Source organism: Equus przewalskii, chromosome 4 (genome assembly GCF_037783145.1).
Source record: "Equus przewalskii isolate Varuska chromosome 4, EquPr2, whole genome shotgun sequence".
Taxonomy (NCBI): Eukaryota; Metazoa; Chordata; class Mammalia; order Perissodactyla; family Equidae; genus Equus; species Equus przewalskii.
Window position 1 is genome coordinate 92,359,123 of NC_091834.1, and position 26,769 is coordinate 92,385,891.

Sequence of the window (26,769 nt, forward strand, 5' to 3'; positions counted from 1 at the left end):
CACCGTTCCTATGAGAAAATCTGACCCAAACCATGGTTTCTTGAAGTGGGTGTGTTTGGCCCCATTTTGTGAAAAAAGAAATGTTATGGCCTGTTTTTTCCGAGAGCCCTCCATTTTGTTAGACAATTTGATAGAGGCTTTGTTCAGTAAATATTGACAAGTCTTGCATGTGCCCCAAATAGAACCATTTTGAAAATGTGGTGCCCAGTGAAGTACAATGGAGGGAAGCAACGATCCTTTTAGGCATTTAGGTTAGAATTTATATAGAAAAGTACTAATTGCTGGATATCTTTTTGTGATAAAGAGAATTTCTAAATAAGATGAAATGCTGTTGCTTTTTTTTGGTGATGATAATTCGTAATGTACTCTTTGAATTTCATCTCAAATCCATTCTAACCTGGAGGAAAGGTCTAGTGCAGTACTTTCTCTCTTAAAAACACAGCAGAACACTTGCTCATTTTTATGTGTTGATTGTTCAGACATAGTTACTTAGCCATTAAAGAAATGCTTTTTTCTTGACAAGTTATTTAAATTGCTTGATGTAAGAGAAAATGGACACTCTTACATTTTTAGCAGTCGCTCTTAGAATTTTGAGTGCTTGGCAGCGAAATACGTGAGTAGATTAAAAAATTTTATTGAATTGAAATATTTTTAGCAATGCATGTTTAGAATGGCTTTTCAGTGTTTGCAGTTCTGTTTTAATGAAAACCCACATTGGGAACTTTTCGAAGAACATATAGACAAATAGGTGTAGATGGCAAACCTACTTGTGTAGAGAGGAGGGGAAGATTGCGAAAGAAACGAATTTTATTTGCATAGTAAACCCTTGAAACTTAACATTAATTAAAAATGCCACTGGAGAAACTTTTACCCCTTACCATTTTTCACTTTTAGGTAAAAACGTTTATTTTATATTTGCATCGTGTCTTAACATTGCTCCTTTTTCGTTATGAAGGCCATATTGGGAAGGGGCTTAATCCAGGATTTTAGCTGACAGAATAATCTTTGTAATAAAATTATAAAAATCATTTAAGACTTACTTTACATGATCCTTTTACTCCTAGATGGATACCATTTTTGGTGTCTTCTGTGAGGATTGAATTTCCTAATTTTACTGGGAGGGTAGTTGGATCAAAGCAGCTACTAGCACCTGATGAATTTCTGAACTAGGCATCCAATCTAGTACTGCAAAGCTAAATTTAAAAATATATATATTCCTGTGTGTGTAGTCAGCAGAAACATGGATTTTTCTTAAAATCCACTCTGTATACAAATACATTTATATTTTTTATGTGTCTGTTTCTGGATTTTTTTTGCCTCCAGACTAAGAGGTTTACCAGTGAACTTATGTTTACAAGTCTGTGATATTATTTAGCTGAAATGACTGGATTTTCACTGTTGTGTTGGGCCAGAAGTAAGAAGCATACTACTTGCAAGGAAAAGAATTGAACGTTTTTTTACATACCCAAATTAGTTCTTTTATGCATATGAGATAAGAATCAGAACATTTCTTTTCCTTCTTACAGATAATAAGTTTACGTATTTCATCTTATGACTCAGGACCTTTAAATAATTAGGATTGTTCTTTTTTAGCATGCAGTCAACTTGGTTATCCAGGGATAGGGGATCATGGATATGTTCTTGAATAACATCATGAATTTGAAACCATGTAATGGGAAGCTTTGTATTGGACACAGGAAAAGCTTACAGGGAATGCTGTTGGGTGTGTTTGGCACTAAGAGGTGGAAATGGGGTCCAAGAAGTGGGAGAGAGTTGGAAAAGGTAGGTAGGAGGGTATTTAAGGCAGCTGTCCAATTTTTTTTTTTTTTTTTTTTTAATCCTAGAGACTGTAAAGCAGCCACTGTCTTCTTGGTTAGTGGGACTCAAGGTAGCAATGACCCCATCAAGCCTTAGTGTCCTGCCTGTGAGGGAATCTGAAGTGGCACAGGTGGTCCAGGGTACTGGGAAAACCTTACTTCCCTTTCACCTCCGTCTCTCCCTAATAAAAGTTTTATTTCCTCTCCCCTTCTCCAAAATCAGTTTTTAATTAGTTCCTTTTAAAACTCCTTGGAGATTTAAGTCTGTTAAATATACCTTATTTTGAATTGCTTGAATCAATTAATAATTAGATTACCTAAACTTTGTGACTAGGAATTTTAGTGGCAGGGATAAGGAGAGGTAATCTTGGATCACTGGGCACTTCCAGAAAGGACAGTCTTGGGTGAGTGGTGGAAGTGGGGGGCTTTGGACAACCAGAGGGCAGCATGATGGCGCTGGGAGGCTGGGCAGGGGGTGACCAGGAGGTGGGAGAGGAATGCATAAGGGAGGTGGGAGGGCCAAAGACAAACTTTGCCTTCTTTGCAATTTCGCCTAGGGCCCTGGTGGTGGCAACCGCCTGTGTGCCACTGAAAATCGTGCCGATGCCTGGCATACTGCATAAATGGAAGCAGGGTACCGCGTGAGTTGAAACATTGGTCACACTATATAAAGTTTGTATATGTGAATCAGTGTAACTCATACCCATGTAACTGGGGGTCTGACTCTATTTGGATTTTTCTGATAAGGCATCATGGGCTAAGGAAAAGAGCATTGGGCTGAGACTCAGGAGACCTGGTTTCTAGCCCCAGCTGTACCTCTAATTGTAACCTTGGGTAAGTCACCTCACCTTTTTTGCCTCAAGTTAAATCTATAATTTGTTAAATGGGAAACCAAATAATTTCCTATGTTATTCTCAAAAATTGTTGAAAAATAAGTATACTTTAAGTTTTTCAGAAAGGAGGAACTATAAGTAGATATAAATTAGTATTTTATCTGAAGTTTAAGATAACGTTAAATTTTATAAATACCTTTCTGTTTTAGTTGTTAGCATTAATAGAAGGGAGAGGGTTAATTTGTTTTCCCTGATTGTGTTCTATTTGAAAGGGAGGAGCAGGACAGGAAAGTTCAAGCAGCAGTTTGAGAATTGTCTATGTGACACTTGGAAGAACCCAGTGTCCTCACACAGACTATAGTCATTTTTGCTGAGTTGGGTTAATTGCAAGAATGTCCCTTAGACAAAGCCCTTTTGCCAACAAATACAGTTTGGTTATAAGTCTCTTGTCTTGACTCCAGAAAAGTCTGGCAAGGTGCAAGGGATAGGAATTAAACAAAATTGAGGGTGTGAATTTAGATTACATTCTAAGTTTAGGAACTAGGGAGGTCTCAAAAGGTAGTTTTGAGGTTTCCATACCTCTTAATTGTTTATAACCTTTTAATGGGATTAGAAATGATCTCTGAAAGGTTAAAACATGTTGGAAATGGCAGTCTGCCCTCAAAAACAGCCAGTAGACTAATAGAATAAAATTTTGTAGCATCGTTACTTGTCCATTATGCTTAAGGAATGTTTAGGGCAAGTTAAAGTTTTCAGATAATTTTAGCTATTTTTGATGGTACTCTTTCTCAACATGTAATGATGTACTTCCTCAGTTAACAGAGTTTATTAATCATAATTTAATATTTTTTGCTGATTAGTTGTAGTTTATGGGTTGTAAAATTAAAAGGATACTCATCCCAGGAGATAACCAGGAAAATACAGTTCAGAAATCATATACTTGTTTCTAATATAAGTTTAGTGATACCTGTCTGTTGAACCTGTAGGACAGTATGACATTTCTGTCTTTCTGCAAAATAAATTATTGAATCAAAGATTGAAGTAGTGTTGTCTTCAGTGTATTTTCTTCATAAAAATCATCCTTACTGTAATCTCTGTTTCTTGACTTGTCATCAGCATTGAGAGCATTTTCTTTTAATTTTCTCTCATTAACATAATGAACCATATTTATTTCTTGGTCAGTTGTAAGCCATTCTTCTATTCTACTTGGATTGTTCATTTTAAGTGAAGGAGGCGTAGCCTTTAATGTACAAGCTCACATTTTTTGAAAAAATAATGGGGTATATCTTACTCCAGAGCTTGTAAATTCTTTAATGTTATAAGAAATTTTAGCAAACACAATGTTAAACAGTAGTCAAACATAACATTAAATAGAGTTTTAGTAAATATTTGAGTTTATCAGAGGTCCAGGCATATCAAAACACTGAAAGCTATGTTAACACCCATATAGTGAACCTGGTTAAAAAAACTTTATTTTGCATTTTGAACTCTGAGTAGTATTTCTGTCTACAGAACAGCCCGGAAAACAATAATAGTATCACCTCATATAACCTTGCATTCTCTTCAGTTGTTTAGCTCTTCCCAAGGAAGCCTATGCTTCTGAGACATTCTTTCACTTTGGGTAAAAAAATAAAACCAAAGAGAAATCATTTTGTCTGTCATTGCATAAGGTCTGTAAGCAGCAGGTAAATGCTTTGATTTGATTAGGGCGAGCTGTCGCATAGGGATAAATGGTAGTGAGCTGCCTGTTCAAGATAGGTAGCAGGAACTCAAGGCAGGTAGGTATCCTGGATCAGGGTCAGAGCTGGTGAGTCAGATAGTGTTCAGTACCAGTTGGTTCATACAGATATTAGAGCTTCAAGTTGCTAGGGGTTCAGGCAAGCAGTGGGGTTGCAAAGATAGGCAGACGGCTTGAAACTGAAGGTCAGTAAGTATGGGTAAGACTAGATAAATGAGGCAGATGCTCCTCAAGAATGGAATTCTAGAAAGATGCTTGAAATGGATTGGATCCTAAAAGCCCAGGGCTGTTAGTATAATCCTTGAGGAACCATAAGCATCCTACTACCCAGCTTAATCAATCTGCTAAGAAATTGTAGACTAAGAAGATGAAGAAAGTTGGGAACGTTTTGCTGGGGAAAGAGTGAGACAGAGAAAGGGTTTCTGACAGGAAGCTTGGGGATTCAGCACCTGCAGAAAAGTCATTCTGTCCCTTTTTGGTTTAAATTCTCATGTACCAGCAGCTGCTAGGGTAGAAATTGGAAGGCAAGGCCAAAATAGATGAGCTAACCAATTTTGTAAGATTATTGAGGATATAGAGAAAAGTAGTTTGTAACTCTGAAATTGGCTACAGCTTCATGTTGTTTTAACTGAATAACTTAGGACTTTGAAAAGTCAAAGCCATCTGAAAGTAACAGTGTAGCTCATCAACTGAATAAATGCCATATTTTGCTATTTAACATGGACTATAAAACATTTTTCCTGAAAAAACACTCACTAGATATTGATTCATATGTTCTAATTTAGTTGTGAACCATGTGCAATGATGTTTGACCTGTGTGATTCAACCTGAAAAGAATTTAACCAGCTGCTCTTGCTGAGTCTTTTGTCATGTCTCCTGAATGCATGGTAAATTGTTTTGTTTTTATCTTCTTGAGACCTTAGTTTTTGTCTTTCAGAGTTAAAACTTTCCAAAGCTTTGCCTTTCGGTAAAATAGATTGGGTATCTTTTGGGTAGTACCTATCGTGTACCTAGCTGTTCAGCTGCTTCTACGTTCTGTCCTACTATTAGGTTACACGGTGTACCCTTTTCAGTTACTTGTGGGTATGTTTTAGATCAGGGTTGGCACTATGGCCCACCTGCTTTTTGTAAATAAAATTTTATTGGAACGCGACTGTGTCCTTTTTTGTACATATCTGTGGCTGCTTTGCCTTACAGCAGCAGAGTTGAGTAGTTGCAACAGAGCGATATGGCTGGCAAGCTTAAAATATTTGCTCTCTGGCCCTTTAAGAAAAGGATTGTTGACCACTGTTCTAGATGGGTGATTCTCAAAGTGTGGTCCCCAGAACAGAAACCTTAACATTACCTGATAACTTGTTAGAAATACATATTCTTGGGCCCACCCCAGGCCTATTGTATCAGAAATTCTGGGGATAGGGGCCAGCAATTTGTGTTTTAAGAGCCTTCCTCATGACTCTGATGCACATTAAAAGTTTTGAGAAACCATGTATTAGTCACACACAGCACCTTTCCTATTTTTTATCCCATTTTCTGTTTAATATTTTTTGTCAACTCACTTTCTAAAAATTTTAAGTTAATTTTAAAATGAAAGTTTATGTCACCAGAAAAATAAATGCAATGAAAACAATATGGTGTCATAAAGATAACTAGATTTTGTTGTCACTTACTTTATGCTAAAGATTAGAACTTCTTAGATGGGTTAAACACATATAAGGGCCAAGTGGAACCTTTTTTACTTGACTCAGTCATGATAAATAATCACCTCTAAGTGATTGAGTTGTGTTTAAAATGTCATGTTGGTGGAATCATATAACACCTAAAATCATCTTTTGTACAAATCCCATACTTTCGAAAATACTGTTTTAGCTATTCGTCTGAAAGGAAAGCCTCTTGAACTGTATGCATCCTAGCCACTAAGTAGAAATGACTGGCCAGAAATACACACCTGTGAGATGGAGAGATCTAGGAATCTCTCGAGAGGCCCATTGAGACTTCTAGGGTGAAATTGCCTCATTTAGCTTAATTTCTCACCTCTCCATTAGTGTTTTGGTCCATAGTAGTCAGCAGTTCTGCAGAATTTCACCATTCTGTTCCATAGTGGGAATGTGAAAAAGTACCTGGCTGTGGGAAAAGCTGCATCTCAAACATAACTCCTGGACTAGAAACTGGGGAAAGTGGCTATAATTCTTCATTATGGACAGGAGAACAGCAGGGCATGCATGCTAGGAAAACAGTTGATTCACCTCGGTTTCTGGAAACCATGTGTTTGAGAAATTCCTGTGTTACTGTTTAATTTGCCTCATAGTATTAGAAGGAGTATTTTCTCGGGCATGATATTCTGCGTATTTATTGGCTGATGTGCTTTAGGGTATAGTAATTGTTGATAGAAATAGAATCTTGCTTTCCTGAATATCCCCAGTTTGCTGAGTTGCTTTAGTTATTTCCTCCTTTCCTTTTCTTAGAGATTATGGACATATTTGCTTCTGTGATCTTTTGACTCTGCAATAAAGTAGTGACATAGGACTCTAATCCTAGAGGGACTCAGTCTAGTGGGGAGCGAAAATTTACACATGAACAATTATGTTTGTTTTTAAGTGATGAATTCTGTGACAACTGATTATAGGTGTCTAAGTTTGAAAAAAGTGTTTAAAAATACAAAAGATGGGCCAGCCCAGCAGCGTAGTGCTTAAGTTTGCACACTCCACTTTGGCAGCCCAGGGTTCACAGGTTTGGATCCTGGGCGCAGACCTACTCACTACCCATCAAGCCATGCTGTGGCAGTGTCCCACATACAAAAAATAGAGAAGGATTGGCACAGATGTTAGCTCAAGGATAATCTTCCTCAAGCAAAGAGAGGAAGGTTGGCAGCGCATATTGGCTCACAGCCAATCTTCCTCACCAAAAAAAAAAACAAAACCAAAAGACACCTGTGTGAATGAACAAATGTTTTGTATATTTCCCTCAAATTAAAAAAAATTGAAGCATTGCAAATGAAGTCTCTTATGTTCCCCTTCATAGTCTCAGTCCTTTCTCCAGAAGCTTCTCCAGAAGCTTGTGAATTTGGTGTGTATTCAATGTGACACAGTATTTCTCCTGTGTTGTTTCAGTAGTTGTAAGGCTCAGTCTCCTTCATGGTAATCTGTTTCTCATTTTAACTTCCTTTATCATTGAGTCGTTTGTCACCTCTGTCCTTTGATATTCTCATTTCTTTCCCCTTTTTATTTCTTTCCTTCATTGGTTTTAGGTTTGGGGAGGCTCTGCATAGCTTTTATAGCTATCACCAACCAATGAGAACTTGTCTTTTTAGTAGATAAATCAGCCAATCACTTTTTCTTTGGTTCTTTTCAGCTATTTCTTCATAGCCAGAGATAGCTTCTATTTTGTGTATAGAAAGTTCTGGATGATAGAAGGCACCAGATATCCAGAGTTCCAGTGTTAACTCTATCAGAATTGCAGCTCTGCAAGTAAGTATCAAAGTGTAAAATTTAGCAGGCTGCAACTTTTTAGTGACTGACTTTCTTTTATAACATATCTCATAAAATAATTTACTTTTAGAGCTTAATTTTTAGATAACTATTCAAGCTTTTCTAATTTATTTCTTATATCAAAGAGGAAAAATATGTTGATAGATTTCCTAAAGCATGTGATGTGATGGTGTTGACCCCTGCCAGTGGCCAGGACTCTGTGCTTGTATAGAGAGAGAAGATAGTGTTGTGGCAAGGGATGGTGTAGAGCCCTTGGAATGCAGCTCCTTTAGTATTCTGTTCTCACGTTTCTGTCACCATTAGAATAGCTCTTAAAGACCCTATAAGCTTTTTCTCCTACTATCCAGGGTGTTTCCCAGTCTCATTCCTTAGAATTTTGTTAGACAGTTTTCATAGACAAGTAGGCTGGTAGATTTAAAAAGTGATTTTTAGTATTTAGTATGATCTTTGATCATATTCAGCAAGAATGAATTTGTTCTGGAAATTTCTTCTACAGTGGGCATTACATTTTTAAAATGTTGGGTTTGTCATGGGGATTACGGTGGGGGTGATATTAGTACCTATTCTTAATTATAAGCTTATAGGACCATATGAAAGGATTAAGAGGGATAGCCTTTCTGAACTGTGTAGTACCCTTATTTTTGTATTTTCTGGAGGAAAGAGCTGCTACTACTACTCAGGATGAATTTGTAAGTTCTGTTAGAAAGAAGTGACTTGATGTTCCATTTGGAAGGGAGAATACCATAATTGGTCTTTCCCACTACCATCTTTGGCTGAGTACTCTCTCTTTCCTTTCTTTATGTAATAAATATATTCCTGGGAAGTTTGACATGGATCAAGTCATACTAAGTGTGTCAAAGCATCTATAATCATTTTGTGTTAAGATATGATAGTGAGTCCTTTTATAAAATGAATCCTATAGTTTGAGCTGTATAAATATACAGTGAATTAAACTGAATGTATTTATTAACAAAGGAACATGGAGTAATAAGAGGGTTGTTTTTTAAAGGTTAATTACAAAAGGGTTCTTCGAGGTGGGTTTTAGGCTGAATTCTAAACAAACAAAGGTAGGTGGGAGAAGTTAGTGGAGTTGGTGAGAAAATTCAAGGGTGTAAAAGTGATCACGTTGGTTCTTCAGTATCATAGTCACTGTGTAGCCGTAGTCACCTGCTTTTACCTTGGTTCCATGTGAAGATGTAAGGATTTACTAGTACAGGGCAGATTCTTCCTTCCTTGTGCTAGACCAGAATTTGGCCACGGGTCTTTCTCCAGTTCCCACGTTGTTATGTGGACTCAGTAGCTTATATTGTAAGAAATGGTAATAAGAGGGTGGAATATTTCTCTGCATTTGAGGATTCGAGGGCACAGGGAAGTAAGAAGCTTTAAGCTTTCAGTTATACACTTCTTCTAACTCTGGTGTTCCTTTCACTGAAGGTGTATGGGTTTTATTTCAGAGGGAATGTGCCTACCCTGTCCCAAGCCATCAGTAACATGTGGCCCCTAACAACTGTGCCTGTGGGGAGGGCTTTGGTTGTGGTGTTGGAGGATGTGGGAGGGCTTTCTCTCTCCTGGCCTCATTTATAAACTAGGGGATGCTTCCATTTGCTTTGTGTGCTGTTGAGTTTTCTCCTCTCTGTTTTCCCTAAGCTAAGCTCTAAGCTAATTCTGTACAAAAGAAATACTAATTAGTTGTTTTTTATAAATTGCTTGCCATTAATGCCTGATAATATGCAGTAAAATAAGGATTCTGCATACCAATATATATGTCAAATATTACAAACTTTAAGGTTCTTTTGAAATTACAATACTAAACTCAGTTCACTTTTGCTTAGCCTTCACAGTTGTTGATCACATAGCATGGTCATCCACTCACAGCTTAAAAAAATACAGGGAGCATCGGAGAGAATGGGTAAAGTAAAATTTTGATGTTTTTAAAATAGCACCTAAATCTATGAAAGTTGATTTGATTTATTGTTTGTTTGGGAGGGAGAGGGTGGGTGGCACTGGAGGGGAGGGGGTGGATGTTGGGAAAATAGCATGCACCATGTAAATGATATTAGATCCCATTTAGGGTAAGATTTTAAGTGTTACTACTACAATTTAAGGTGAAGTCAGTTTCAGAAAAGGCAGGACCATAAAATAGCAGTGTTGGGGTTTACAGTGGGCTGATTTTTCCCTCCCAACAGGTTGAAGGGGTTTTGAGAATAGCAGTATTTGGGTACGGTTTGGACAGGAGCCTCCTTTTTAGTGTGGCCTGTCTGTATTACCTGAGTGAAACTGCCTTGGTACCACTTTAGGCTCTGTTAGATTGCTGAAAGACTTCGACAGGAATAACTTGCATTCCAGTTTTTATTGTACACCTGTGATTCAGGTGTTCCCAAATACTGGTTATAATTCATGAAACTCATGAAGGAATTAAGTGAGAGAGAGAGAGAGGTTAAGAGAGTTGTACTCTGAAGTTAGTTGCTTAGTGGGAAATATTAATAGAAATTTTGGTGCTTCCATTCAAGTGAGGAACACTTTGCCTGCCAAAGTGCGTAACAAGTTTCTAATTCTAAAAACTTGGCATTGTGGTTACGTACAAAGCTTGATTAGTAGTGGAGGTTAGAGGGCAGAGAGACTTCCATGTTTTTATGGGTAAGACATGTTGTTGTTAACTCAAATAACTTGGTCTAAGCTCTGCCTCATTATTTTTAAACTTTTTTTTTTACGTTGTTTACACACTAAAACTCTGGATTGAAGAAAAGAATGAAAAACTTATTTAAGAAATCAAATTTTACCCAAAAAATATTGTTCTGGCCCAACTTTGCTATTCCCCTACATGAAGCCATTTGCCAAAGTTAAATATGATTTACTTACTGTTCCCCAAACCTTCCAGCCTCTATAAGCTTTGTCAAAGATATTACTCCAGTTTGGAATGCTCTTTTTTCTCCTTTCCTTTGGTCTAAGTCCTATCTTCCTTCAAGTTTTGGCTTCTACTTATTTAATGAAGCCTTTTCTAACCTCTCCAGTCCCTAATAGTCATTCTAGTCTTAGAATTCCTGAAGTACTACTGTTTGAAACATCCTTTTCATACTTGGATCATGCTACCTTGTATTATTACTTGTTACTTCATTTAAATGTCCTGTTTCTCTAGCAGAATCATGGGCTCTTTGAGGGTAGAGAGCTTGTCTTAGTTGCCTTATTCTAACCTCATTGTCTAGCACAGAGGATATGTTCACTGATAGGTTTGATTCTCTGATTTGGATCCAATGTTAGTGTAACAGGGCAATTGTTTTTTCTTAATTTAGGTTATTTTTGTATGAATATATGCCCAGAAAACCCAAAGATAAAATGCATTGAACTCATAAATTAATTCCTTGTATTATAAAGAGATTTGGTTCATATTTGTGTCCCCCGCTCCCCTCAAATGGGCACTGTTTACCTAGTTTCTTTTGAAAAACATGGTTTGGGCCAGATATCTTGACAGAAACCAAAATTACCAGTATTTTTATTGTAAAATTTCTTGGTGTAGCCAAATTATACTTTCATGGCATAAGCCCAAATAAATTTATTAAGTACTGCATGGTAATGTGGCCAAATTAGTTTTAAATGTTAACCTTAAAGTCTTTTAAGTAAAACTTTCAAGATATCAGTAAACAGATACTCACTTGCTGGTCCCTCTCAGAATATTTCTGTATCTCAAATTATTAGAGGTTTTATTATTTTATTGTTTTAAAGCTTTCTGTAATGTACAGGCTGACATTTGATAGCTGTATTTATTGTATTTGCTGCAGTTATCAAATGTCTGTGGAACAACCATTCATATGCAGTGAAGAATTGTTTTAAAATACTTTTTGGCATTTATAGAAACTGATTCTTTTTTAAAAGCTCATCAGGGATAATATTTGCTAAATTTGTATTTGAAATTGTTCATATCTTATCTGAGAGCTGTGTCTTCAGGGCACATATATCTGAATGATAGATTTAATGTTGTGATTTCTGGAGCGAAAGCAGTTGCCCTACTTGATGAAATGTTTGATTAGTAAAATTTCCATGAATCTTGATTTTATTCTAAGGTCTAGCTTATAACATTCTCAAGCCGTTAGTTTGACAAAGTGCTGAAACTATACCGCTGTCGCATTACTGAAAAGCTTAGAGACTTGTAGCAGGGAGACTCCTAGGTAGGTAAGATTTTTTTGCCCGTACGTAAAAAATGTATATCATCTTTAAGTTTCTTAGCATAATTTGGGTACAGATTTAAAATAAAACTTTTTTTTTATAGGCTAGGAAGCAAAAAGCCTCTAATATAGCCCTCTAATGTAGCATTGCCATTCTGGCGTGAGCTTATCACAGTCCCATTCTCACATCAGCCTAAGGCCCTCACCAAAGTCTCGATGAAATATACTTTAAAAAAATGTTTTTTAAAACCCTCTTGGCCCAAGGACCACTTTCCAGAGCTGCAGCCTTGGACTTTTACCTGTGGTCAGTCATATTCTTCTCTAGGGTTACACTTACTAAGTCAATATTTAAAAAAATAAAACACCCTGATTTTGTTCACTTTTGTTTTCATATACAAGAATCTTTACAGTCAACATGTACTTCTAGATGCTGTATTGAAATTGCTGGCAGAGTCTATTCTATACAAACTGAACAATCTGGCCCCTTGTTTTATTTGTAAAGGTTCAATGTATCTATGCCTGCCCACTTCAATCCGCAAGGGAGTGTCAGAAAGGCCCCGCATTCGCCGAGCCGTGAGTTATCACTAACTTTTCAGATGTGTTAATGAATGTGGAACAAAAGCAGTTGTGTTTAAAAGGAAAAAAGGACCATCAAGACAACCTTTATTATAGTAGCAGGCGTGAACACTAAGTGAATTATTCCAAATTGTGGTGTCAAAAATAAGCTATTTAGCTAGAGACTAGCCTCTAGAAAACCTATTGTTGAACTGCTCTGAAGCTATCATTTTAGCTATGTTACTGTTCTTAAAATTTTATGTACCCTGTTTGCAAATTAGGATATTCTTTAAGTCTTTTTAACCAAGTCAAAACAATTTGAACAAAATCTTACCCCACCTAAAAATGACAGTATTTAGTTGACTTTGAGTTAAGCTCTTCAAAATAAGACCATATGAAAGGGGTAAAGTTTTAACCTTTTTTGTTATTCACATGTGAAAGACAGAAATTAAATAATTGAGTCGCTTCCTAGATGAAAGTTTTTGGAGTGCTCTAAGCATCATGTGAAGTACAAAGGTATTTACAATCTGTTTTGGTACCTACAGTTCTTGCTTCAGTAATTCACCAGTAGGTTTTCATTCATTAATGATGATATCAATTTAAGGCTAAAATAAAACACCTACGTTTCTTAGGGCTTATCATTCTACATAGAGGAAACATCCTTGAGTTTTGTTTGGTTTGGTTTTTTTTCTTTCGAAGATTCTAAGCAAAAAAATTGTAACTAACATCTATGTTTTGTTAGAGCTAGTTACTTTTCTTTTTCTTAGATTCTTTAAAATTTTGAGTAGATAGGCATATTTGATTAGCAGGTTGGATACTTCTGTTGCTTAGGAGGTGTATTGTGTTTTATGAAGATAGAATAAATTTAAATGTACCCACTTTGGCCATATATAGCACAGACTACAAAAAACTTGGAGGTATGGGACCTTTGGAGGCATTAAAGTTAACATTTCATTTCGGCAATGTGCCTTTGTTTGACTGGTGTGTAAGTCCTTCTTCCAGGTTTGTACGCTCTTAAACACGTTATTCTACCCTCTCTAACTCCTCCCAGCAGCAAAAGGGAGACACTTCAGCTGGAACAAAATAGTGGAAGAAATGGCGTCTGGGGTTCAGTGGGGATTCGCAGTGTGTATGCAATGTTTGCAAGATTACTTTTTATGTTTTTCAATTAATGTAAATAATTACAAAATGAATCAGTGCTTAGTGTCAAGTAGGGAACATTGTATACCAGTAGAAACTCTCCTAGTGGGTCTGCTGCAAGTCGCTTAACCTCTTGGGGCCTCAGTTTCCTCATCTGCAACATGAAGGAGTTGGACTTGATAATCTTTAAGGTCCATTCCTGCTCTAAAATCCTATGCTTTTCTGAAGTACTCTGTTTAACAGAATGCATTGCTTTCCCACTTTGACTATTTGAGTTACATGTGCAGTACACGTACTGCAGCTGCATGTTGTCTAAAATAGATTTTCTGTAGGATATTATATAAAAAACTAATCCCTCTTGAGCTGATTTATAAATGTGTGTGTAATAAGCCACACATAAAAAGCTAGTGATAGTAGGGCTCTCAGAAAATACGTATTTTGCAGTTGTCTAACCTTGAATGTTATTAACTTTCCTATATTACAGGAGATACTACTCGTCAACGAATCAAATTCAGTGATGACAGAGTATGCAAGAGTCACCTTCTCAACTGTTGCCCTCATGATGTCCTCTCTGGAACTGTATGTATTTATTAAATCTATTATTTGATTATTGGTATACTACAAAAATGAACAACTTGACAAAGTCTTAATTCCTTGTCAAATTATTCTGCAATGATTTTTTTAAACACTGCTTTTAGCAGAGGGCTTTGCATCCCTTATGTTGTTTATTTATTTAGGTTGATAATTTAAATCTGCAATAATGGGATTTCTCACACAACTCACTGCTGTACTTTGTAGGTTTTTTTGTTCTTCAGAACAATTTAAAACATTTCTTATTTGGAATATAAAGGCAGTTATATAGCAGTTACACTTTTAGTTTAGAAACAGTATAAATGGTTTTCAAAATAGTTTCCTTTACTGTTGAGCAGAGTAGACTTTTGTCCAAAACAGTATACATTTTTGTTAAGAGTTGTGCACATTTATATTGTGGAAATCATAGTGGGGAAAATAGATTCGTAAATATTTAAATTCACACAGCTTAATTTGCAAGTAGTATTATCCTTTAAAATTCATTTATGTTGCTGACTCCTAATAATGTAAAGCTCACCTAATTCAGATTCTGTGTCTAATGGTGTTGGCTGATGTTAGAGTATCGTCATTTTAATTTGGAAGATAAACCACATGATGCTGGACTTAAGTGGAACCAAGGATTTGGTTCCCTGGCTTTTGGATTGGGTGGAAATGATTAGTCACTGCAAGAGCTTCCATTCACAGGCTGCATCTGATGGCGGAGAAGTGCCAGTGGGGGTTAAATATTGAGTTGACTTTATTTCTCATTTGCCAGAAATGACTGAAATGAAGAAAAGACTTCTGACTTCCCTTTTCAGAAGTGATGAGTTCCCTTGGTTAAGGATGTGTAAATGAGTGATTTCTTCTTGATAGGAAGAGTTAAATGCCCCAAACAGATATGTATCAGGCATATGCAATAGAAGACATCGCTTTCTTTTTCCAGTAGGAAAAACTATCAAAAATATATTAATGTTAAAAGGAAAAAAAGAGCCTATGCTTTAAAAAATATATAATACCTAAATTTTTTGAAAGTATATATAATAAGTATAAGTATATATAATACCTAAATTTTTAAAAAGTGTAATACCACAAGGAAAGAAATCCAGTTTCTGAGCGCTTGAATTAGGACTATGACAGATAATTAATCCTCAGATCTCCTCTTTAGAGTTTTAGAAGTATTTTCTACTGTGCTATAATAAAATTGAAATCTATAAAATCTATCTGTAGTGTACTTTGATTCTTCACATTTACTATTGTGTTAAATTTAACAAAGTCATTTTATTTAATGGCTAAATCATCACTTCAAATAAATTTTGAGAGCAAGATTCATTAACAAAGTGGCAGAATTTGGTTTTTTTATTTTTTAATACTTTAAGACCAGCCGTAGCAGGACTTTGATGTATTATGGTCTTCAGGTATTTCATTAAAAATAAAAATCTGGCATCACGGCTGTCCTTTACTTTTTATAATGCACATATGCAGTTATGCTCATTTATTTATTTAAACCATTTTGAGATAGATGATCCAAAGTTAGCCTTAATGATATTAACTGACTTATTCAAAATCACTCAGTTTTGTTGATTTAAAGTAAGACTGGGACCAAACCCAAATTTTCTGAGCTGTAGTCTTCAGCATGTTTTCTACTCTGTAGGTAATACTTAATCCTGCATCATTTTAAATAAAAAGGATGAGTGGTTGGTTTTGAACTTTCCCTTCTTGTAAAATTCCTGCTGTTTGATTTATAACATGTACATCTTTTCAAATTTTAACATCCCTGAAATAATACATCTTAAAATTGATGACAGAAAAATACTGTCTTTGTTGGTAACAGTTTTCATATGGTACAGAACTTAATGATGAAGCTTAAAATTGCTGGTATCCTAGGGCTGGCGTGGTGCTGTAGTGGTTAAGTTTGTGTGTTCCACTTTGACAGCCTGGGATTCGCAGGTTTTGACCCTGGGCCAGACCTAGGACCGCTTGTCAAGCTATGCTGTGGCAGCATCCCACGTAAAATAGAGGAGGGTTGGCACAGATGTTAGCTTAGCAACAATCCTCCTCAAGCAAAAAGAGGAAGATTGGCAACAGATGTTAGCTCAGGGCCAGTCTTCCTCACCAAAAAAAAAAAAAAAGAGAGAGAGAGAGGCTCCTATCTTGGATTATATGAAAAACAGTTAAGGAAAGTCCTTCTACAGGTGCTTGCCAGGGAAACTCGAGATGAGAAATACCTCCTTTTTGTCAGTCTAATAGAAAAAAGGTGGTCATATGTAAGGAAGGGGTTACATAGTGGTGAATGTGTGTCAGAATTTAAGCAGAATTTTAAGGACTGTCTCTAGGACTCTAAGGCAACTCCAGGGTTGCCATAGAGTGCTATCCTTGAGAACTTGAAACCATCCATAGTGTCACTTCCTCATGACCCTTATGGTTACTAAAAAGGGCTGTTTATAACCGTTCATCCTATGTACAAATGGTTTGTAATTATAGAGCTGTGACTTCTTTAGCAACCAATCTCTGTAGAACAAAGACTTTTCTGGCACAAAGTCTAACAGTTCACATCTCTTTATGTTGAAGGTGCTGGTTTGTTTTGTTTTGTTTTGTTTTTTTACATGTTAGCTAAAAAGAACTGAATTGTAACTTGACTTTATAATGCTTTTTCTTTGTTGTATAACTGAAGGTTGCCCTTTAGTTTTCCTGACCTTGTTGCTCAGAATTATCACTTCTGGCAGAATAGGACTCACCAATATTCTAGATTATTTAGCAAAAGAATACACAGAAATGTATTCTCTGTCGTTTTCCATTATAAAGAGGTTGAACTTTATATCAAGCATTTGAAAATGGACAAGTGTGATTTCTAAAAATATACTCTAACTGACAATTAGTATGGAATATTTTTGGAATTCAGTTTGATGAAATGCCCCTGTAACATTTTACCTTTCATTAGTCTGCAACTCTGGTGTAACTAATTCTTAAACTAATAAATTAATCAGAGGAGGTAAAATGTAGAACAGAATCAAAGTAATTGTATATGTATCTCTTTGGATTATGATTTTTATAAGAAGCATGAAATTTTCTTATAACTTAGGAAGTTAGTGTATTTCAAAGGCTTGGCTTATTTTCCTATGCATCTAGAATATTTTCTTGTTTTAGTCCCACTGTTTTCTCCTTTTGGCACACTTGGTTTCTCCCTGTTGTGTTCACCATGCAGACACTAGACAGCATCCCCTTTCAGATTTAGGCAAAACAAAAAATCTGAGTAGAGTTGTTATCCCCATCTGCCCCCAGCACATTATTTCTGGTACATATCTTCCCTGAGGAAAGATAAGTATATTGAAGTACTTTTAAAAAAGTCTATCTAGTTCCTAGTGATCTGGGAAAAAGATACGTGTTAGTGATAATTTACAAAAGGCATCAAATCTAAAGCAGAGATGGTTACAGAAGTCGATATTAAGATCTGCAGAGATGGAAATGTATACTCTCATAGTGTGCCTGTCCTAAATTCAGAAATGGCCACTAGTAATTTTGTTATAGCCCCTATCATAGTATAATTTTAGTGTTGACAGGCCCTCATGTCTTCTAGCTTAAAGCCTTCATTTTATAGATAGGAAAAATTAAGGCTCAGAGAAATTTACACTTGTCAGATGTGTCTCATAATCAAAGAATCACAGTATATTATGCCGTGCAAGAATCTGAGTTACTTAAATCTAGATACCTTTTAAAATGTTTTTGTTGTTGTTGTTAGTTTTTAGGTAACAGTTATCTAGGGCAATGACTTTCAGATCTTTCTGACAAGTCCTTGGAGACATCTCTGTACTAAGAACATAAGGGTAGGCCAGTCTTTCCTTTTCAAACTAGAATTTTACACATTTTAAATGTAGAAGTTTTCTATGAAATTTTGTTTCAAAAAGATTCTACTGCTCAGAGATAGAATTTAAAAAGAACTGATTTTAAATACTTAAAGATGGGGATAAAGTAAAAACTTTATATCCCTTTTTGAAGTAATTGGTTGGGAGTATTGGTTGTCAACAATTCTGACTGAGTTGATTTTATGATGCCCCAAGAGGTTCTGGGTTTTATCCGAAGTGCAATTTTTACTAATTGAAACTCCTTTATTGCTCCTCTAACTCTTTCTTTTAAGGCCTATTTTAAAATCAGTTAGTTGGGTACATACAAACCTATTCTTTAAAACTGCTGAAGTCTCTTTGGTAGTACATATAGAAAAGATCCATGAAAGTATAGAGAAGCAGAATAGGTGATAAGAAGTAAACCTGTGCAGAATTTTCTCAACCAGCCACTTGATTGTAAGTTTCATATAATTAAGGCAGGGATGTTGTTTTGTTCAATGCTGTATCCCCGACGTTTAGAACAGTGTTCCTCCATTGTGTTGAATGAATAATCAATCAACTCAAAAGTGGAATGCTAAATAAATGTTTCAATAACTGAGTTTGGATTTCAAAATTTAATGATTGTTAGTCAGAACTGTGTTGCCTTTTAACAGATAAGGAGCTGGAGAATATCTTGGTTTTGTTGAGTTGCTTATCAAGATACGACAGCGGTGGTTCCACATGCAAATGTGAAAAAATTAATCTGTAGTTACTTTAAACTCAGTCTCTTCCCCAGAAATGGTTTATTTTGGGCTACTTTGGTATTTTTTAACAAGTGTTTTTAGCATTAGACTGGATTACTGGCTTGATTTTTGAAAAAATTTGTATTAGAGCCAATTTCTAGAGCTTTCCAGTTTGTAAAATGCCAGAAAACCTAGGTTTTACCTGATTTGGCTTTTGAAGTGTAATATGTCCTTGTATTGAACAGATTTGCTGTTTGTATTTTATCCTTCTCAGTCTCTTAAAAAAATATGCATTCCTTTAATAAGCATTTCTGGAGACTACCTAAACCAAAAATACATTTGATGCCTAGGAAATCAGAGGCACATTAACAGCTTTCGAGTGAATAATTAAAACTTTACTGTTAAACTTTAAAAACTAAGTCCTAAATATAGTTTGGAGCTTTGTTGGCAAATTGGCACATGAATACACGGAACTCTTCAACTTAGGGTACATATGCCCTTGGGAAATAACCTTTTTCTGTCATCCTGAATCATCTTTTTTTTTTTTAAAGGTTTTATTTTTTTCCTTTTTCTCCCCAAAGCCGTCCTGTACATAGTTGTATGTTCTTCATTGTGGGTCCTTCTAGTTGTGGCATGTGGGACGCTGCCTCAGCGTGGCTTGATGAGCAGTGCCATGTCCGCGCCCAGGATTCGAACCAATGAAACACTGGGCCGCCTGCAACGGAGCGCGTGAACTTAACCACTTGGCCATAGGGCCGGCCCCCTGAATAATCTTGCAGAAATTCATTTTATATCCTTAAAATAACTTAATATACTTCAGGCTTATGGAGGTGATTTTTATTTATTTATTTTTTACTTTTTATTAAGATTATGGTAGTTTACAACCATATGAAATTTCAGTTGTACATTATTATTTGTCAGTCATGTTCAAGGTGCACCCCTTCACCCTTTGTGCCCGCCCCCCACCCCCACTTTCCCCTGGTAACCAATAATCTGTTCTCTTTGTCTACATGTTTAACTTCCGCTTATGAGTGGAGTCTCACAGAGTTCGTCTTTCTCTATCTGGCTTATTTCACTTAACATAATACCCTCAGGGTGCATCCATGTTGTTGTGAATGGGGCAATTTTATCCTTTTTTATGGCTGAGTAGTATTCCATTGTATATACCATATCTTCTTTATCCAGTCATCAGTTGCTGGGCACTTAGGTTGCTTCCACATCTTGGCTATGATAGATAATGCTGCAATGAACATAGGGGTGCATGGGACTTTTGGAATTGCTGATTTCAAGTTCTTTGGATAGATACCCAGTAGTGGGATGACTGGGCCATATGGTATTTCTATTTTTAATATTTTGAGAAATCTCCATACTGTTTTCCACAGTGGCTGCACCAGTTTGGTGATTTTTTTTTAATGTGACCCAAAGACCATGTATTCTAGAATCTTGTTCTAGTTTAGTCTGTCTCTAGTTGAGATTGGTGAGCATTACTTGCATTAATGGTTAAATACCAATACATATATGCATGTAGATATGATGAGCCATAGTGCTGATGTCCAGCCTTTATAAATCAAATAACAAATTAATTTTACTTTTTATTTTTATTCTGTAGTATTATTGAATCAGTCTGAGGGAAGAATCTTTTTTAACTTCTTTAATAGAAAATTTCAAATATAAAGTAGAATTGTGTAATGAACGTCATACATCAGCTTCAATAAATATTTTACACATAACTACCGTATTTCATTTATACGTACTTATGTCCTCTCCATCCTTTTGCTTGTTTTTTAGGCATATCTTAAATCTTGAACCTGTCCTTTAGGATGACTCTTGAAACAGTACAAAGTATCAAAGACCAGTTACTCCCAAGTAAGGCAAAATGAGGTCTGGAAGTCACTGTTGAAAGAAATAGTTTTTTGTAGTCTAGTACTTGGTTAACATATTTCAGTGTCACATTTGCTTTTCTGTACAGTGATTCTCAATAAATACTTATTATCTAAGAACCAGGAATCATCCTCTTAGTATTCCCTGAATTCTTCAGATCTCTTTTAGAGGTATGTACAGTTTTGTAAACTGCATTTTATCAAGTCTGAAGAAACCAGTGTGTTCTCTGATGCTATTCATTGAAAAAGGGAGGATGGAGTTATAAATGCATCACTTGGAGTATGTAGACAATGAACACAGAATATAGCAAATGCATGGTAATAAGCGAAAACTTAAAACATTTTTATTATACAGTTGATTAACCAAAAACTTCAAGCAAAATCATGGATTTTCTATCTCTGGAATTTTTTTTTTTTTTTTGGGGGTGGGGAGGAAGATTAGCCCTGAGCTAACATCTGGTGAAAATCCTCCTGTTTTTGCTGAGGAAGACTGGCCCTGAGTTAACATTCGTGCCCATCTTCCTCTACTTTATATGTGGGATGCCTACCACAGCATGGCTTGCCAAGCAGTGCCATGTCCGCACCTGGCATCCAAACCGGCAAACCCCGGACCGCCGAAGCAGAACGTGCACACTTAACCAGTGCGCCACCGGGCCGAACCCTGGAAATACTCTTAAAAATGTGATGAGTTCTACCTTGATGTGCAAGTGGCAAGACCAAATGACTTAGTAAAATCCTTTCTAGTTGGATGATTCTTACTCATTAAGGGAACTTTTAAAAGCATTTGGTGTTTGACCTATATAGAATAAAACATCTTAAATATATATTATGTAGACTTTTTTGGTCTGCAGGATCAAAAAATATAGGCACCTATTTTCATGTATTTGGATAGTGTAATTTGTAAAATTTCCAAATTTAGATTGGTTTTTATGTTTTTTTCCCCTTTATGGTATTTATTATAATAATAGTGTTTAGAATAATGAAATTTAAGTAATACTAGAATTAAGCAGAGGAAGAAATAAAAAAGGGTGAGCAAGAAGTGTCAGATCAATGAGGGCTGAGTGGAGAAAGTAAGAGAATTTGTAGTAAAAGTTAAAAAATTCCTCTTCAAGAAATGATGTTCTTTCATCTCTGGGAATGGTGCCGATTGCTGAGATCATTCATTCATTCACTTAACACGTACTTGAGAACCTACTATGTATGTGCCACATGCTATGCTGAGGACACAGAAGTGGACACAGATTTCTACTTTAATGGTGGGAGCTTACGTTCCAATGTGTGAGGCACATAACCAAGTATGAAAATAAGTAAGGTGATTTCAGATAGGATTTAAGTGCTATGACGAATAAAGCATGGTTAGGTAATTTACATTGTCCGGGACAGACAGCAAGAAGCTAATCTGGCAGGGTGGTTGGAGAAAACTTTTTTTTGATGAAGTGACATTTGAAGGATCTTCTTTTTCACCCAGACTGACTTGTTCCTTGTTGTCTCACTCATTTCCTTCCCCAACGTGATGCTTTTTCCTACCCTCTTCTCTGCGTGGAATACTCTTTCTCCTCTGCAGATGTAAATCCTGCCTAGCTTACTGCACATGATTGCCTGAGCCTGCAGCAGTGTAGCCTCTGAACCCCAGTGTAGCACATGCTCTCCAGACTACTGAATAGGCACTTGTTGTTTTATTTTGTCCGTGTGTATGTTCTCGCTCTCTTCTCAGTTAGATAGTGTAGTCTTTTGTTGGGCAAGGCCTTTTATTTTAATTTTCTCTAGATATCTTTGCATATCTAGGGTTAGAAATGGATAAAAATATTAAGAAAAGGTAGAAGAAGGGCTTTATTTTTCTTTATCTGCTGAGGGGAAAATGGACTTGGCGGTGTAACATACAAATGGGAACTGGCAGATAAAAAATTAAGAAGTACTGGAAAACCACGAATTTCTACAATGCGCAGTGCGCCCCATCTCTCCACTGAATGCTCATGTTCGACTTAATTTGTTTTGAGAGCCAGCAATTGGGAAATTGGAATTGGGAAAGAAAAACCTTAATTTTTAGTTTGAGACAGTAATGGTGTAACTGAAAGTCATACCCAGGTTTTGTTACTTCAAGATTTTTTCCATATTATTCTAGGCTTTCTCTTGTTCTTGAGCTGGGTCTTGAAGCAAACATTGAACTTGGATGGAAGAGAGATTTTACAAATACGAGGAAGAAAGAAAGTGAAGGTACAAGAAGCAAGGATCAAAGTGTAGATGATTTTGTTTTAGAAAATAGCACTGGCTTTGGAGTGGTGTATATATGGAAGGGTTCAAATGCTAGGCTAGGGCTTTGTGTTTTCTTTGCTTTCTGTCCTGCTGCTGTGGTTTTGTTTCATTTTTTTCTCCAGCTGATGATGTGTATTCCTGTTAGTACTTTACTGATATTGCTACCTATTCTTATATTCCTTGCTGTCTTTCTACTATATCTAAATTATCATTGTCACATTTTGATGTCTTTCACTTAAGACTCTTAAAATAGTGTAAGAAAAACATAATAAAATGACAAATGGGAAAAATTATTTTAAACAAATTAAGCAGGATAAGTAAATAAATGGAAGAATTAAAGCCAGATTAGATGAAATTAGAACTGTTGCTCTCATGAAGCTGTTTTTTTTTTTTTTTTTTTTAAAAAGGATTGTTAAATAAAGTTATCTGGGAATGGAGTTTCTTAAATCTTAAGTATGATGAAAATTCTTATTTATATTATTAAGACACGTTTTATAGAAATTTATACTGTTATTCCCAACTATTCTTCCTCACCTTCTCCCCCGTTAAATTTTTGTGTGATGATGTCCTGCTGCTGTCATCTTTAGAAGTACTTTTCAGTGTCTCCACTATTAATAAATTGACCTAAGGTCGTCAGACTCTCAGGGTTTCTATATAATTTGTTTAATGAGAGTCCCCCAGAAAAATACTTGAACTGTAACTCCAAAGAAGAATATGTAAAACTTTCTGCTTGGAAAACATAGTTGGATAAAGAAAGCCTTTAGTGAACGTAGTCTTAGATCTGTACAATTCTGGAAACTGCTACTTGGATTTCCTATTGTTACATCAAATTCAGCATGTCCAAAACAATTTCCTTCACAGATCAACTCTACCGTTTGATTTAGTATCTTGGTGCCATCATTGTTTGCTCATGTCTGAAATATTTGAAGTCTTGATAATACTGCTGAACTTTCCTCTCCACATTTCATTTCCATTTAGTTAAAACCTGTTGATTTGGGGGTCAGTGAAAGAATATTGAGCTATATTAAAGGATAGGTTCAAATTTTTACTCTCCTACCACTGGCTTAGGATCTTAAGACTTCTGAGCCTGGATTTCTAGATTTGTAGGGAGGTGGTGATGAAATTGATGATTTCAGAGATCCATCCTCTTTAAAATGCTTTTAGTTTTCTTTAGCACTCTGTTTGACCTCCTTTCTTTTTCCTCTTCCAATTTGACCCTTCGGGGCTTTATTTCTGGTTTGTTGTAATAGCCTCTTCTGCCCTTAGTCTCTTTCTTTCTTTTTTTTTTTTTGTAATCACTTTCTTTAGTGAGGAAGAGTGGCCCTCAGCTAACATCTGTTTCCAATCTTCCTCTTTTTTCCCCTCCCCAAAGTCCCCGTTACATAGCTGTATATCCTAGTTGCAAGCTCTTCTAGTTCTTCTATGTGGGACGCCGCCTCAGCATGGCTTGATGAGCAGTGATGGGTCCACGCCCAGGATCCGAACCGGCAAACCCTGGGCTGCTGAAGCAGAGCACACGAACTTAACCACTTGTCAGTCCATTCAGTAGTGTTGTGTTAATGCTTCTAAAAATATAGATTTTATCATGTCGCATTCCTGTCCTGGCAGTCAAACATTCCTCTTTGCCTACAGAGTAAATTCTGCATATGTTGACTCGTATTTAAAAATCTTCTGCCGTCTAGTCAGTCTGTAATTTGATCGATACAGCAGTTCTGAAGTACTTGAGAAAAGAGATTAAGTGAAATTCTCAGAGCTAAATGGCTAGTAAGAGGTAAAGGGAGGTCTTCCGAGTTGGTCAGTCCTCAGTCCGTCTTGTTTTGTTTATTACTTAGGCAGTGTAGTCTTCAAGTGTAAGAGGTAAAGGCATGACACATGAATGTTTCCTGTTACACATCATCCCCTTCCCAGACCTGAACCCCGTCAGCAGTTTAATGTACATCTTTCACTCTCTTTTGTGTTCATTTGTAAGTGTGTGTGTTTTAACAAATGGCATTACATGTTTGAATGTTTCTCACTTAGAGAAATTTCCATATTAGTAGTCTACATTTTTTTAAAATACCTGCATTATATTTCAAATATGGCTGTCTCCTAAATTATTTATCCAGTGCTCTTAGTATGTTAATAGTTTTTGTTTCTGTTCTTGGTGTACGCTGTGGCAATGAAACTCTTGAATGTACATCTTTATTACATTTGCAACTGTTGTTTTAATTGAATGTCTTGTTTTTTTCATTGAGACTATAAATTCCTAGATAGCATGACTTTATATTCTCATACTGTTTTGGAATTCTCTTCAGGATCTAGCTCATAGAACTGAGCAAATGTACTAACATATAACAAAGCAAGAGTGTTTGCAATTACTTGGAGCTGTTACTGTGCCTCGTTTCTGTCACTGATATATTCATTAACATACTACTGCCATTAGTTTACATTTGGCAGTACACTCAAATGTATAAATCAGCCCTTTGATTTGCTCTACTTTAATATCATTTTTATTTGTTGATTTTGATGTATAATTTCCACATGCCTCTGTTCCTGTTGCTTTTTTTCTCTAAAATTAAAGTGGCTTATTGATTTTTCTGATTGTAAGGATATATAATATGTTCATTACGTTTAATTCATCCAGTATCAAAAAGTTCAAACTAACTAATCTCACAGCCGTATCTGTATCTGAATTTAGAAAAATGGCATTTTATTATATTTCTTTCTTTGCTATCTTCTGTGTTTTCCACTTAGTATCAAGAACATCATTTCTAGTGGCTATAAAATGGAGTGTTGTATGGCTATTCCATAATTCAATTAATTACACCCCTATTGTTAGGCTCTTAAAATGTTTCTAATTTTTTAAATCAAAAACATGATTTTAAAACTTTTTTGTCCATTTATCTTTATGAACTTATTTCTTTGTTTCCTCAGTTTGTTAGAATTACAATTCCTTAGTCAAATCATCAAGTTTGTTTAATAGTCTTGGGTTGTGAAAAACCTGGTCTTTTATGTCGGAGAGAAAAATAAGAGAAATAAACCATTTTCCTCGTGAAGCTTAGAGTCCACTTGGGGAGATAACATTCACTTTTGGAATTTCAAAATAACAACTAAAAAGCAGTTCGAAGAATCAACTTTGTTAAATAATAAAACAATATAAAATGTTATGAAGTTATAAGGGATCGGGTATAGTTATTTAAGATTTCGTAGAGGAAACGGATTTAGGATGGAGAAGACAAAATGCAGAACTGAATTTATCCAGTTAAAAATAAGCTGTTTGTTTTTGGTTGGGAAGATTGGCCCTGAGGTAGCATCTGTGCCAATCTTCCTCTCTTTTGTATGTGGGACACCACCACAGCATGGCGTGATGAACAGTGTGTAGGTCTTTGCCTGGAATCCTAAACTGCGAACCCTTGGCTGGCCCCTATTTTTTTCATTTACAGTCTAAGAATTTAAATGTCTGTTAATTAAAATACAAAGAATAAACTCGTGGAAAGAATTTAATTATGAAGTAGATTACTTGTTAAATTTAAAAACTCAAAACGCTTCCTGTGACTTTCATCACAAAAAGTCATTTTAAGTTAAATAACCAAACCTTTTATTTTGCTCAGTTTGAGGCTCACTTATTTATTTATTTATTTATTCCCCAAAGATTGGCACCTGGGCTAACAACTGTTGCCAATCTTTTTTTGTTTTTCCTGCTTTTATCTCCCCAAAGCCTCCTGTACACAGTTGTATATCTTAGTTGCACGTCCTTCTAGCTGTGGGATGTGGGACGCCACCTCAACGTGGCCTGAC

At 35.9% G+C, this 26,769-nt stretch overlaps 1 protein-coding gene across 50 annotated transcripts in view; it reads left to right on the forward strand.

Annotated features, from left to right (window-relative positions):
- Nucleotides 1-26,769, forward strand: part of LUC7L2 (LUC7 like 2, pre-mRNA splicing factor) — a 57,518-nt gene that overhangs the window by 1,077 nt on the left and 29,672 nt on the right. For 2 of the 50 annotated variants that reach the window (XM_070617929.1, XM_070617943.1), the window contains exons 2-9: nt 2,375-2,651; nt 5,174-5,275; nt 7,737-7,852; nt 9,706-9,782; nt 12,536-12,606; nt 14,213-14,307; nt 20,648-20,725; nt 22,862-22,953. In XM_070617929.1, coding sequence (XP_070474030.1) covers nt 20,680-20,725; nt 22,862-22,953 — 138 coding nt within the window. In that variant the 5' untranslated portion in view covers nt 2,375-2,651; nt 5,174-5,275; nt 7,737-7,852; ... (2 more) ...; nt 14,213-14,307; nt 20,648-20,679. Of the gene's footprint in view, nt 1-1,844; nt 2,222-2,373; nt 2,652-5,173; nt 5,276-7,736; nt 7,853-9,705; nt 9,783-12,535; nt 13,718-14,212; nt 14,308-20,647; nt 20,726-22,861; nt 22,954-26,769 lie in introns of those variants that run through there. The other 48 variants (XM_070617945.1, XM_070617951.1, XM_070617918.1 and 45 more) reach the window with 44 other exon arrangements.